This window comes from Mastomys coucha, chromosome X (assembly GCF_008632895.1).
Source record: "Mastomys coucha isolate ucsf_1 chromosome X, UCSF_Mcou_1, whole genome shotgun sequence".
NCBI lineage: Eukaryota > Metazoa > Chordata > Mammalia > Rodentia > Muridae > Mastomys > Mastomys coucha.
In genome coordinates this window covers 103,080,319-103,094,237 of record NC_045030.1, presented here as the reverse complement: position 1 = coordinate 103,094,237, position 13,919 = coordinate 103,080,319, and the positions used below count along the sequence as shown (strand labels likewise).

Genomic DNA, 13,919 nt, shown 5'->3' with positions numbered 1-13,919 from the left:
TTTTTTTTTTGGCTAAGATCCACTTATTAGTGAGTACATATCTTGCATGCTCTTTTGAGTCTGACTTACCTCACTCAGGACGATATTTTCTAGTTCCATCCATTTGCCTGCAAAACTCATGATGTCCTCGCTCTTAATAGCTGAGTAGTATTACAAATAGAATTGAAGACTCAGAAATAAAAACACACTCTTACAGACACTTGATCTTTGACAAAAAAGCCAAAAATATACAATGGAAAAAAAGGAAAGCACCTTCAATAAATGTTGCTGTTCTAACTGGCAGTCTGTATGTAGGAGAATGAAAATAGATGCATATTTGTCAACCTTCACAAAGCTCAAGTCCAAGTGGATCAAGGACCTCAACATAAAACCAGATGCACTGAATCTAATAGGAGAGAAAGTGGGAAAGAGCCTCAGACTCATTGACACAGTGATGGGGTGGGGATTTCCTAAACAGAACTCTAGTGGCTCATGCTCTAAGATCAAGAACTGATAAATGAGGCCTCATGAAACTAGGGAAAGCTTCTGTAAGGCAAAGGACATAGTCAATAGGACCAATCAGCAACCTACAGATTGGGAAACAAGAAAATCTTCTCCTACCCCACATCTGATAGGGAGCTAATATCCAAAATATATAAAGAACTCAAGAACGTCACCTCCAAAACCCCAAACAAAACAATGAAAAAATGGGGTATAGGACTAAACACAAAATTCACAACAGAGGAATCTCAGATTGCTGAGAAGCACCTAAAGACATGTTCACAGTCTTTAGTGATCAGGGAAATGCAAATCAAACTGACCCTGAAATTCTACTTCACACCAGTCAGAAAGGCTAAGAATAAAACCTCAGGTGACAGCAGATGCTGGAGAGGATGTGGAGAAAGAGGAACACTCCTCCATTGCTGGCGGGATCGAAAACTGGTACAACCGCTCTGGAAATCAATCTGGAGCTTCCTCAGAAAGCTGGAAATACATCTACCTGAACTCGGTCTTTTAGAGTCAGGTAAAGTTAACATGGGGGAAAGAAGGGAAAGAAACATTATGTCAGGGGCCCCCACGAGGGAAAGATACAAAACTGCTAGGCAGGTGTTGAGTAGACCAAAGGTCCCAGTACTTAGAAATAATCTGCCACAACTAAGAAATAAAGACATATTCCTTCCTGTCCAGGAGAACAAACTTCCATTCATATTAGAATTCTGGAATAAAGGGGGACTTGAGGAAGACGTCTGGTTGGTAACACATGCAGTTTTTCTTTGATCTAGCTTATAAATAGGAGTTTGTGCTTAATTTTAGAATATGCCAAAACATATGTTATTCCCCCGGGTGGTACAGAAAAAAAAAAAAAAGTAATAGTAAGCTTAGCAAGCCATGTTTGGAAGGATCTATAAATGCCACATACTTTGTTCACAAAGGAGTGAACAGAGCCACAAATACTTCCATGGAGGCACAGTACATTTGTGATTTTCTTTTCTTTTCTTTCCTATTTACTTTTCTTTTTATATTGACTTAAGTTTTATTTCATTATGATGAGAAAAGATACATAATTTCAATTTACCTGAATTTGTTAACATTTAAAAACATATTTTAAGTAAATCGGATTACATCACATTCTTCTTTCCCTTTTGTACCCCAGCTCCTCCCAGAGACCACCCCATTCAATACCTGCAATACTTTTCGTTTTTTCCTTTTGTCAAATTCTTTAAAATTTATAAAATATTGTAACAATAAAATGAGTATTATAAAAGTTGTTTGATATAAAACAACATCAATTGAACAGTCTTATGTAGATGCTTTCTACAGCAATACTGAAAATACATGTTTTTCTCAATACAAATTTTAAATAACTCCAAAAATATTAACTGTATATTTTAAAATAATGCATCACTACCAGTTTTTCTTAAATGCACATAAATAAATAATGTCTTTTTGTTTGTTTGTTTTGTTTTGTTTTTGGTAGAGCTTAAAATCTTGGCTCTTTCTGTGGTAATTTAGGACCAATGTAAGAACAATTTTCAGACATTGGATTTCATTGTAATAAGGCTGTACTTCAATGACCCTCACATCACCAAAAGATTTTACCTCCATAGTAGCTAAGCTATGTGTTGACAGTTCTGCTGCGCCAAGGAATGAATTGCAGGCACGATTTTTGGATGCTATGGTCAAAACTATTCGACTTGAGTGACTGTCTTCGTTCTCAGCCCACAGAGAAAAGGTTACATTCATTTAAGAAATGCTGTGTGTATTAAGATGGCATTACGATGATTTCTCGGAGAAGTCACTAACCAACTGTTTCAATGAACAATGGTTCTGCTTGGAGGGTGGCACAGACATTAGGTGAGGGTAAGAATCGGTTCATTGGCCGTGATGATTTTGAAAAGCATTCATCTCAGAGAAAGAGAAAGTTATAAAGTCCTCTTCTTCAAACCTGATACAATAGTTACAAACATCAAGCAAAGCCTTCAGTCTCATTCTTTGTTGTTCTCTTACAAGCGACCTCCCAAGTTAATTGTCTACGAATCTTTAGGCTGTATAAATAATTTTTAAATATGTTCGCTGTTCTGAAATCCAGAGTATAGTGTAAGAACATCAAATAAACAATCCTACTAATAGAGAGGCTGAGATAGGAGAAGCATGCTTTCAAGACCATTATGCAGTACACAGCAAGACACCGTCAGGTACAAACAAGCAGACAGTGTATATCAATTGTACAATATTGGACCTATTTCTCCAATTGCCAAATTAGAGAGACCATCGGATGATAGCCGACATATTTCTAATTCCTCATACTTTTGAATTTCAACCGACTAGGATATGTTGTTAATACTAATTTTCATATTAAGATATTAAGAAAAAGTAATTGTTACTTTCTGTTATTTTTGTTGTAAGAGGTGGAATCAGGTTTGTGTGGGTTTGTTGAAAGATTACTTTCTTGTTTCTTCTAGGGTGTAGTTTTGCTCCATACGTTCGTGTTTTGCATCTATTATCCTTTGTGGGGCTGGATTTGTGGAAAGATATTGTGTAAATTTGGTTTTGTCATGGAATATCTTGTTTTCTCCGTCTATGGTGATTGAGAGTTTTGCTGGGTATGGTAGCCTGGGTTGGCATTTGTGGTCTCTTAGGGTCTGTATGACATCTGCCCAGGATCTTGTAGCTTTCATAGTCTCTGGTGAGAAGTCTGGTGTAATTCTGATAGGCCTGCCTTTATAGGTTACTTGACATTTTCCCTTACTGCTTTTAAAATTCTTTCTTTGTTTGTTTTCTGCATTTGGTGATTTGATAATTATGTGTTGGGAGGAATTTCTTTTCTGGTCCAGTCTATTTGGAGTTTTGTAGGCTTCTTGTATGTTCATGGCCATCTCTTTCTTTAGGTTAGGGAAGTTTTCTTCTATAATTTTGTGGAAGACATTTACTGGCCCTTTAAGGTGGGAGTCTTCACTCCCCTCTATACCTGTTATCCTTAGGTTTGGCCTTCTCATTGTGTCCTGGATTTCCTGGATGTTTTGGGTTAGGAGCTTTTTGCTTTTTGTATTTTCTTTGACTGTTGTGTCAATGTTTCCTATGGTATCTTCTGCCCCAGAGATTTTCTCTCTTATCTCTTGTATTCTGTTGGTGATGCTTGCATCTAAGACTCCTGATCTCTTTCCTAGGTTTTCTAAATCCAGGGTTGTCTCACTTTCTGATTTATTTATTGTTTCTATTTCTGTTTTTAGATCCTGGATGGTTTTGTTCATTTCCTTCACCTGTTTATTTGCGTTTTCCTGTAGATCTTTAAACGATTTTTGTGTTTCCTCTTTAAGGGCTCCTGGCTGTTTACCTGTGTTCTCCTGTATTTCTTTGAGGGTGCTATTTATGTCTTTCTTAAAGCCCTATATCATCATCATGAGAAGTGATTTTATATCTGAATCTTGCTTGTCCAGTGTGATGGTGTGTCCAGGACTTGCTATGGTGGGAGTATTGGGTTCTGATGATACCAAGTAGCCTTTGTTTGTGTTGCTTATTTTCTTACGCTTGCCCCCCACCATCTGGTTATCTCTAGTGCTACCTGCCCTGGCTAAATCTGCCTGGTGCCTTTCCTTCCTGTGATCCTGGTTGTGTCAGAACTCCTCAGAGTCAAGCTGTCTCTGTGGTCCTGTGATTCTGAGATCTGTGATCCTGGGCCCGTTAGAGTGCCTCGGAGTAAAGCTTCCTCTGGGTATTATGGACTTGCTACAGAGTTTGCACCCAAGGTGTGCTCAAGGCACTGGACCAGATAGACTGGAAGGAACTTCTGCCGCTGGACTGGTTGAGTTCCTGTCTGCCTGGGTCCTGCTGGACCCCTATTCGTGATTTTTTTTTTTTTGAAATCTACAGAAGGGTTGTTTATTAAACTTTTAATAGAGACGGGCAAGGAAGGAATGAAGAACAGAATAAAAGAAGAAGAGCTGGAAGCAAGGAAGAGAAGGAGACAGGCAGAAAAGGAAAAGAAGTAGGTAGACTGGGAGGATGAAGGGTTGAAGGAAAGGCAAAAGTGAGCACAGAGAAGGAAAGCTAGGAAAAAAAAAACCACAGCATTTCATCTGAAAATGTTGGTGACAGTTTACTAAAAGCAGCAACAACTCAAAAAAAGCCCCTCAACCCCATCCTTGTTAGACTGCCTTCCCGGGGAGCCAGCCAAGGAAATACTGCAAAAACAACGACACAGAGGCCAGCGAAAAGGCCTGGAAACTTAGGTGTGCATCTTTTAGGACGATGAGATTTAATATGGCGCCTGAATTTAGGAGCAGTGCAGCAGTTCAAGAGTCAAGTGCATTTCCGTAAGTCAGATGCAAGTGAATCGTCCAACATCACTCCCCCAACCCAAGCAGATATCAGACAGAAGAGCAACAAGGCTCTAGCGTGTTCTGGGATAAACAAAACAAAACAAAACAAAACAACCAAACCAAACCAAAAGCCGACATAAGGTGCACCAGGCACCAGGTAGGAACCTATAAAAGATGAAACCAGAAGCAAACGTGGAAGAAACCAGACTATGCCAGGTCCCCATAAAGGGAGAGACATGTGGAGCCGAGGCTTAGGGAAGGCCAGCTATCCCGTGGGTAGCCAGTTTCCTGTTAATCGACGTCCCAAATCAATGAAAATGAGATCCAAACTCGTTGCGACTGAGTTTACTGGGCAACTGGCAGGCAGATTCTCACATATCCATGGAAGGACAAAAGACAAGGGACAGGGGACTTCCATGTGTGTCTGAGAGACAGGAGTCGGGGACGTTTCCTAGCAGACACCACGCCGTGCTTCGGAGTGACAAAAATAAAGATACGAAGTCAGAAAATAATAAATAAATAAATAAACAAATAAGGACAGAAAAATAATAAAATAAAACAATATAATATAAAATCAAGGAACGTGGAGCTGTCAGAGAAAGCGAGTGACTTATCGGTGGAGTAGAAAAGAAAGGTCAGAAGCAGACTCCAACAAGATGGAACACAGTGTTCCCAGACCTTGGTTAAGTGTTCTCTGGGGTTTAAGATGGCTGCTGAATGAGAAGACAGACGCGGTATGAGGATGGAAGGTGGTCCATGCCAAACTGGAACGCTTGATTTTGAATGGACTCATTACTTAGGACCTACCAAGTAGACCTAGGTGACAGCGGATGCGCCCCCACCCCACATTATCCTGTCACCAAATGGAGGCAGGAAGCGGAACCAACATGGGAGGGTACAAAGCTCTACTTGTCCCTCCAGTGCAGGCAGGATTATTTAAGTGAGCACCAGCAGCCAGGAAAGGCCTCCAGGGACCCCTTCAGAGCATAGGCGGAAGTGGGTCTCAGAGCAGCCACGGGGCTGAGGGGCGCCCTTCTGAGGGACGAGTGCAGGAAGCTCAGTGTTCTCTGAGGCAACGCCGGAAGTGGAGTCGAAGACCAAGGTTCCAGGCGGAAGGAGGACAGGGCAACAGAACCGCCGCTTCTTTTGAGGCTCGGCCTGCTGATTCTGAAAGGCTGGAGTCCCGGGTAACTGACCACAGGAGGAATGTGGCCTCCATATTCTTCGGTGCCTTTCGTCTCCCCTCCCTCCTGCTCAGGTACCCATTTCCTTCATTTTTAGGCCTCTTCCAGGCGAAGCCTGCTGGCGATGGGGAACAACACAGGCGAGGCCCCCTCGACCCGACCCCGGCCTTCTGCCTCCTCCACGGGCTCTGGCCAGCCCCCGCGGGCCCAGCCCCAACCCCCTCCGAGAGCAACACTCTCCAGGTTGCCTGCCGGTCTGGGCCTGGGACATGCCAGAGAGCAGATGAGGCAGGTACAGGGTGGGAGGGAAGCGGGAGCCATTCTCGGAGCCCAGCTCCAACTGTCAAAGTGTTGAGACGACTCAGAAGGATTGGTGGACAGCTGGGGAGTGAATGTGTGCGACTGATGAAAGAAGAGAGCATGTGTTGGGGCAACGGGAAGCCGAGGCCACCAGATAGTTGTCTTTGGGCAAGGTCAGGGGCTGGTGACTCCACACGGGCGGGCGTCAACAAACATCTGTCAGGTGTAGAAAGCTGGGAAGGAAGGAAATGGCGGAAAAATAATGGTAAAAGTTTGAAAACTTAAAAGAGTGACTGGGAGAAATCTGGATGGATTCCGTGAGAAAACTGCTTGTTTGAAGCCCACCATGTCACTAGTTAGCCCCGGTTGGTCTCAGTCATGGTCCCCCTACCCCAGGCTCCTGGGTGGAAGGGTTTTAGGTAAGATTCGAGTCTCCACGGCCTTCCGAGGAACACTAAGATTTCACGGGCGGGGAGGGGAGGCTTGCGGGGTGGGGGACGAAAGGGAAATCGGTGGAAAGGGGGAGCAAGGGAATAATTAAGACTGTGGTGTGAGGAAAACTCGAATGGAGAGCGTAGGGGAAAACTGGACACCGGGCATCCGTGAGACGACTGAGTACACTATGCACATTTTTTCCCACGTGAGGAGTGAACAAATTCGAGGCAAGAGGAAGAAGGTTGTCTTCCAGTGTCCAGGCTTTCTCACGACTGTCGAGGCAGTCCTGGGGCTGTGGGCATAGTCCTGGAAATGGGATGTGTGGAGTGAGTCTGAGCAGGTCGGTTGGGCAATGGGACCAGTGTCAAGAGGTTGTTGGCGGGAGGTGCTGGGTGAGTGAGACAACAGGAGGGAGACTGAGACCATGCGAGTACAAATGGGGGATGAGGACTGAAGAAAACCGGGAGAGAATAAACTGATGCTGGTGGTGACCTTGTTGGAGAAGATTCTCATCCCCAGAGCCAGTTTTCTTTGCTTGTTTGCTTGCATGTTTTGGCTCGGTTTGCTTTGTGTCTGGGGAGGGGTAGTTTTTGCTTTGCTTTGCTTTGCTTTGTTTGTTGTTTTGTTTGTTTGGTCTTTTGTTTTTGTTTGTTTGGTCTTTGTTTTTGTTTCTTCCTTTGGTTCTGCTCAGGAAAGAACAGTTACTTTAGGGCCGTGGGGATACAGTGGTGTTTCTGCTCTCAGCCTAAGAACCATGGCACCAAAAGACAAACCAGCTGTTCCTTGCCGGCCCTCCACCTCGGAATGTAACACGGGGAACAAGAATCGAGCAGCAGCACCTGCCACCGAACCTAGACTCAGAGGACGTGCAAATCGCCCTGGCAGAGGCCACACATGTGGCAGCAGGGTCCAAGTCAGGTGAGAAACCCATTCTTCCCACTCTCGGGTCTGCTGCTGTCCCAGTTGGGCTGCATCCTCGAGAGTGTGGTGTCCTGGAGGGTGAGGGGGGTCAGGTTCCCTTCGCACATGACTAGCAGGAGTCCTTCAAACCCCTATTGAAGGGACCACGGCGAGGCCGTGCTGGCTGTGGGCTCTGAGAAAAGGGGGCATGGAGCACCGGTCAAGAGATGCCAGATTCGACTACCAAGAACGACTGTCCCCCGCAAGCACTCCAAACAGGCCAAGAAGTCCTCTACCAAAGGAAGAGGAAGAGGTCGCCGTGAGTGTCATTGGCTGGGGAGGGAGCCTGAGTTTGGTGGGAGAGAAGCAGGGCATGAGTGACCCTGTGACCAACCAGCCTTGCCACAGAATTGCTGTGGGACTTGGGGCAAGGGTATCCTGGACCTCAGTGGGGCCAGGAAGGGGGGAACCCCAAAACATCGTATCAATGGTAGACAGCACTTGTTTGCAGGAAGCAGAGGTCCGGGAGAGGGGAGAGGGTGCGTTCAAAAAGGTTATGGGGGGAAGTCCTCAGGATGGTGTTGAGTGTCTTCAGATGAGGCTGTTGGGTAGCTGGTGGGGAAGAATTCCTGGTCTTTTACAGCTGCAAAGGAGAACCCCGTGTCCCAGCCTGAAGACCTGTCCCCAGCCAGCCCCCAGGAGGTAAGGAGAATCTGTTGCTAGAGTGGGAGGCTCCCACCAGTTACTGTCAAGACCCCTCTTAACTGTGTCTTCCAGTCAGGGCTCTCGCCTCTAAACGGTCGGCACATTGCCCTGTGCCGACATTGGGAAATGTCACTTCTTCTTGGGCCTCAGTCTTCTCAGCGGCAGTTGAGCATAAGACTGGGTGGGGAGGGAGTCTGGAGAGGTCTTCAGAGCCCTGACATTCTAGATTCCTGCCATCGGACTAACATTTGCCCGTCCCTCCTCTCTTCCTGGCCGGCCTGGAACCCAGTCCCCTACCTCTGATCTCCATCTCTACAGGAGAGTCCCCACGGGTCTCACACATATTCCTGGCCCCCAGCAGTTTCACCTCTGCCTTACATGTCAGTGCCCTCACAGCAGCAATTGATGGATCCTCCTTCCATGGAGCTTCGCGGGGCTTTTGCCTTGTCCAACCCGTGAGTAGAAAGGGACCGTGCAGCTGGCTGTGTCTTGTGTCCGTCCGTCTGTGTCCAGACCTGGGCTTAGTGCCACTGGAGCAGGAGGAGGGGGATGTTGGGAGGGAGGAGGGCAAGGGTGAGTTGGGCGAGGAGGCTGCAGGTCAGACCAAGGGGCAAGGACAGGAGGCCTCTCCAGCTTTGACAGTTCCTACTCCAGAGACTTGGTACAAGTGACTTTATATTTTTTTCAAGCATCTGTTTCCTAGAGGTCATTTTGGCAAGAGTATTCTATACCAGTCACATTGAGAAAAGAGCACCAGCATAAGGCCTGCTGCCACACAGTGGGCCTTCCACATATGGGCACTGTTTCTCTACACACAACACATGAGTGAGATGGGAGGGTCCTGGTGAAACCTAGGGCCATGGTGGACAGAGCCACAGAGGCCCAGGGCAAAGTCCAGAGGCCAACCAAGAAAGCCTCTGGGAAGTGCTCCGGGCTTGTCCCTCATGATCTGTGGTGGCCTGGCAAAGTGCTGGCAAGAACCAGTCCCTGAAAATGGAAGGTCACTGTATCTCTTTAGGGAATTTGCAGTATATCAAAATGCAGACACTTGTGGTTCCCTGATGGATTCTTCACTGCATATCTGGGAGAGAATTGAAAGGCAAAAACAAAAGCTTGTACGGATTAATTTCTTAGGAAAAAAAAAATTGTGTTGGGGGGGGGGTTGTGGAAAGGAAATCAGACTGTGTAGGACAAAGGGCATGTCCAAGCCACGGGGCCTAAGGTCTCCACAGTCCTTGGTATTCCCACCTTCTGGTATTGAAAAGCCCTGCCAGTCTCTCTCTACAGGTGCTACCTACCCACCCAAGTGTTTAATTCCCTTACCTCTTGTTTCCAGGTGTTCAAATATGGTCCTCCTGCCGTGTACCTCCACCGATCACCACCATCCGCTGGAGCCACAGGTCCCGGCAGAGAAGCAGGAGGGTTGTAGAAACTTGGGTGGGAGGAGCTGAGTTAGATGTGTAGGGCAGACCGTCTGGGCATTGGGAGTGGGCACTGGAGGCAGCTGGGTACTGAGAGAGTAGTTGTGCTTCTGAGAAGAGGTGTTGGATGCACAGCTCCTGTTCTCCTCACACCTGTTTCTTTGCAGGGTTCTCGTGCCTCTGACCAGGCCTCGATTTCTGCCGCCTTAGAGTATCAGGAAATACTGGAGGCTGCCGAGGCTCTGATGACTCTGAAGAACTCTTCTTGGACCTGGCACCAGACCCACAGCTAAACAGGTAGCTGGCTTCTTGAAAAGGAACAAGGGATGGAGATAGTTGGGAGGTGGGAAGCTCTGTGGTAAGAAGGCCATAGCTGGGTACTTGGGGGGTTGCGGGGGGCTAGTTTGTGGTTGCAATGACTTTGGAGCTGGGTACACCAGTCTTCCCAGGCTGACTTCAGAGAGGACACTTGGAAGATTATTCAGAGAATGCTAAGCATCTCAAGTTTTGTGCCTAGCAGTAATTGGTTATTCACCCTGATGTTGATAGAGAAGGAGTCTGAGGCCCCCGGGGAGTTGCAGGGACCCGGCCTAGAGCAGGCAGCATATCAAGTGCAAGAAATAGAAGTGGGAACCCTGATTCCCCACCCAGCCCCGTGTTCTCAGTCTATTGCTTACTGTTGTTGTGGAGTTTCTACCCTGCCTTTGACCATTTAGTACCCAAACAAAAGACACAGACAACCTTTATATTTACACTAAGCCTTAAACGGCACAAGAGCTGGGCAGACATCTGCCCTCTATGCTATCAGAGCCTACTTTTCTATCGAAAACCCTGAGTTGTTACTATGTTTCATCTGGGCTGCTCTTCACTCCAGTTGGCCAGCCCTCAGGGCCAGGATTTCATGATTCTCCTAACCCATGACGGCTTCTCCTTTCTCCTTCACCTTCTTTCCCCCCTCCCGGTTCTCCTCCTACCCCAAGCCCGGGAAATCCTAACCCTCACCCAGGTCTCTCCTGCCCAGTTATCGGCTGTCAACATCTTTATTTGCCAATCAGAAATCACTTGGGGAGGGTCAGGTCACAGTGTCACTTGGTTCTACATGCAGATTCTCTCCTCTCTGGGACAACCAGGTCTTGGGGGCCTGATGTTAGCATTAGAATACAAGCAGCATCAAGCCAACTCACTACACACTGTGATGGTCTGAGGAAGACACGGAGATGGAACCGGATTTAGACCCCAATCTCAGGGTGATTTCTGTTCAGATGTGCAGCCTGGATTCTTTCTTGAGGTGTATTTTGCAACCAGATCTCAAATGACCCATCCAGAGGGCAAGTGCTTTGTGAGCTGAGAAGGGAATTAAACTTCTAGTGTGTCTGGGCAGCAAGGCTGGACCTCGTTGTGCACAGAGACAGATAGGCCTAGGGAACATAGGAGGAAGCCACCCTGGACAGAACTGCTGGAACACAAGGGGCAGAATGAAGCTGGGGAGGTGGCTGATCATAGGGGTCTGGCAAAGGCGGGAGACAAAACTGAGGCCAGGGCTTCTTAAAGTTTCCTGTCTCAGAACCCCTTTCCATCTGAGAGACATTTCCAGGACTCCAGTACATAGGCACACGGGCAATAATAGATAGGTATACAAGCAAAACATGGACAGATAATAAACTATAAAGAAATTTACTTTAATACAAGTCCTTGGTATACATGTAATTGCACCATTTATTAGAGATAAAAAAATGTGCATGGCAAGGAAATGGGTGTGTTTGTTTGTTTTTACTCAAAGAGTTAGATCTTGACTAAAAGTTTGACACTGAGGAGCATAAAGCATCTTCCTTGTTTGTCAGGGTTGATCAGTACTTTTGTTTATACTTGTCAGTGCCGAGGATGCTGCTCCAGGTAAATACGTAGTACAAAACGGCAGAAGGATGTTTAGGGTCATTTCAGAAATTGTTAGAAATACTGTCCAAATCCCAAGCCAAAATTCATCTGACAATTTTTTCACAAGCCTCAACTCAGCAGCTCAAACAATAGTTTTTAAAGTCAAACATTTTACAACATGGTTAACAGTGACAGAAAATATTAAAAGGTTTTGTTTTCCTCAGTTAAACCATCCTGTTTCTGTTAGAGCCCTCAAACAGGGCTCAAAACAACCCTCGAACAAGAAGGGAAAGACCGACACTGGAGGTTGTCTTTTGACCTTCACATACCTGCACACACTCACAAACACTGATGCATGCGCACACATGAGAGCACACACACACAACACACACACACACACACACACATGCACACGCACTCGCACACGCACACACATTCCACAGCGTGGGACTAGGCCAGGAGGAACAGGTAGTGGTAAGTCAAGGAACTTTCCAGAAATCAGGAAGGTTATATTTAGAGATCATGAGCTTCACCACAGTAGGTTTGTGCCCATGATAGAGGAATGAGGGAAGGTGAGGCTGGAGGTGAGGAATTCAGACAGGAATAGGTCTGTCCACTGGTCTCAGTGACAAACGTTCACTTGTGGGAGACAAAGAAATGGGGAAGAGTTGGGAAAGAGATTCGTGGTCATTAGGTGGTCCTCATACCATCTTTTCTGCCTTCAGGTCTGCTTTGAAGTTGGAGCTGTGAAGCCTTCCAGCCCATCTGTGTGATTCAGATCCACCAGCCAGCTCCACTTCACTTCCTGTTGAGCATCTGGAGGGCCCAGAGGAGGGGGTGCAGGCTCCTTCAAGCACCGCATAGTTGATATTGTTCTGTGTTGTTCACGTCTGAAATGCTTAAATGTGCTTTGTAAGCCTTCGGGCGTTTAATAAGCTTTCAGACTCTTTTCATAATGTAGATCAGTTTTAGCTTAGGTAGTATGTTCTTGTACCCCCATCCCTCATTCCTTTGGAAGCTGGTGCTGTTTAATGTATCTTCTGTAGAGAGCACTGTGCAATTTAATATGACCAGTCCATCATCGGTGGGGTTCCAAGTGGGTTAGTATACCATTGTTTGCATTTGTTTTGTGATTGCATATGTGCCTGGGCACTCCCGTACTTGTATGTGGACACACGAGAAGTTTCAACTTGTGTCTAGGCTTGTATATTTGGACAAATAATAAAGCATTGGTAGGAGGCACTGCCCAGGTCTTCACTGTAACTGGCTACCCCTTCCCCAGTGGGCTCTCTTCTGGGACTCTGACCCTGCCACGCGTTCCATCCTTAGCCATTCTACACAACTCCTTCTTGCCTTCAAAACATGTACTACAATTGAGACTCCTATACCACTCTTACCAAGCTGGACTGTCAGCATGAAATTTAGTCTTGGCATTCTCTGAACCACATCTTCGGTGTGCTAGCTCTGAGGAAATAATCCCAGAATATTTCACCTCTGTGATGCTGGTCCCCTCGGTCACAGGTGCTTTTTCCGCCCCATCTGACCAGCATCCATTATCCTTGTAAAGCAAAAGTTTCACTTTAGTGGTACTTTTATCTTGTTAAGTACAGTTCATTCTTCAGATCCAAAGGACTATATAAAACAGGTATTCTCAACTCAACATTTCACATATGTAGTCCCAATTGAGGGTTTTTGAAGAATCCTATTGGTTTAGAGGACCTTGTTTTCTTGGTGTCTAAAATACCTCTGGTTCTTACACTCTTTTTGCCTCCTTTTCCACAGGGCACCCTGAGCTCTAAAGGGAGGAAATAGATAAAGGCAGCCCATTTAGGTCTGAGTGTCCCAGGGTCTCTCATTTGTGGATAATGTCTAGATGGGGGTTTCTGTATTTGCTCCCATCTGCTTGCTACAAGAGGAAGCTTCTCAGATGATGGCCCAGAAAGGCACCGGCCTCTGAGTATAGTTAAATATCACTAGGAGTTGTTTTATTGTTATATATAAAAAGACAAACAAACAAAACCCATAACAATGGTTTTTGGTTTTCTCCTAGCTCCCTAGGCTATCTAATCTCAGGTTCTTGTCTCCCAAGCAGTGTCCAGTATGGGTTCCATCTCCAGGAGTCAACCTTAAGTCAAATCAGATATTGGTTGGTTACTTCCACAAGATTTGTGCTACCACTGCCCTAGCATATCTTGCAGGCAAGGCACCCTTAGGGATCAAAGGGTCTGTGACTGGGTCGGTGTTTACTTTTCTCCTTTGGTATCATGCAGAGTACCTTCCTGTACCAAAGACACTAGAAA

The 13,919-nt window shown here is 46.0% G+C and overlaps 1 protein-coding gene across 2 annotated transcripts; it reads left to right on the top strand.

Annotated features, from left to right (window-relative positions):
• The first annotated feature begins 5,737 nt into the window (after positions 1-5,737).
• On the top strand, positions 5,738-12,861 carry LOC116093865 (doublesex- and mab-3-related transcription factor C1-like). 2 transcript variants are annotated; one of them, XM_031375681.1, is made up of 9 exons: positions 5,738-5,986; positions 6,081-6,271; positions 7,463-7,636; positions 7,780-7,931; positions 8,262-8,320; positions 8,642-8,778; positions 9,660-9,723; positions 9,912-10,041; positions 12,345-12,861. In XM_031375681.1, the coding sequence occupies exons 2-8, from the start codon at positions 6,108-6,110 to the stop codon at positions 10,035-10,037; spliced, it is 876 nt and encodes a 291-aa protein (XP_031231541.1). In that variant the 5' UTR covers positions 5,738-5,986; positions 6,081-6,107; the 3' UTR covers positions 10,038-10,041; positions 12,345-12,861. The 2 variants fall into 2 exon arrangements, with proteins under 2 accessions (XP_031231541.1, XP_031231531.1); XM_031375671.1 differs by having other exon boundaries at positions 5,745-5,986; positions 7,780-7,937.
• Positions 12,862-13,919: the final 1,058 nt, after the last annotated feature.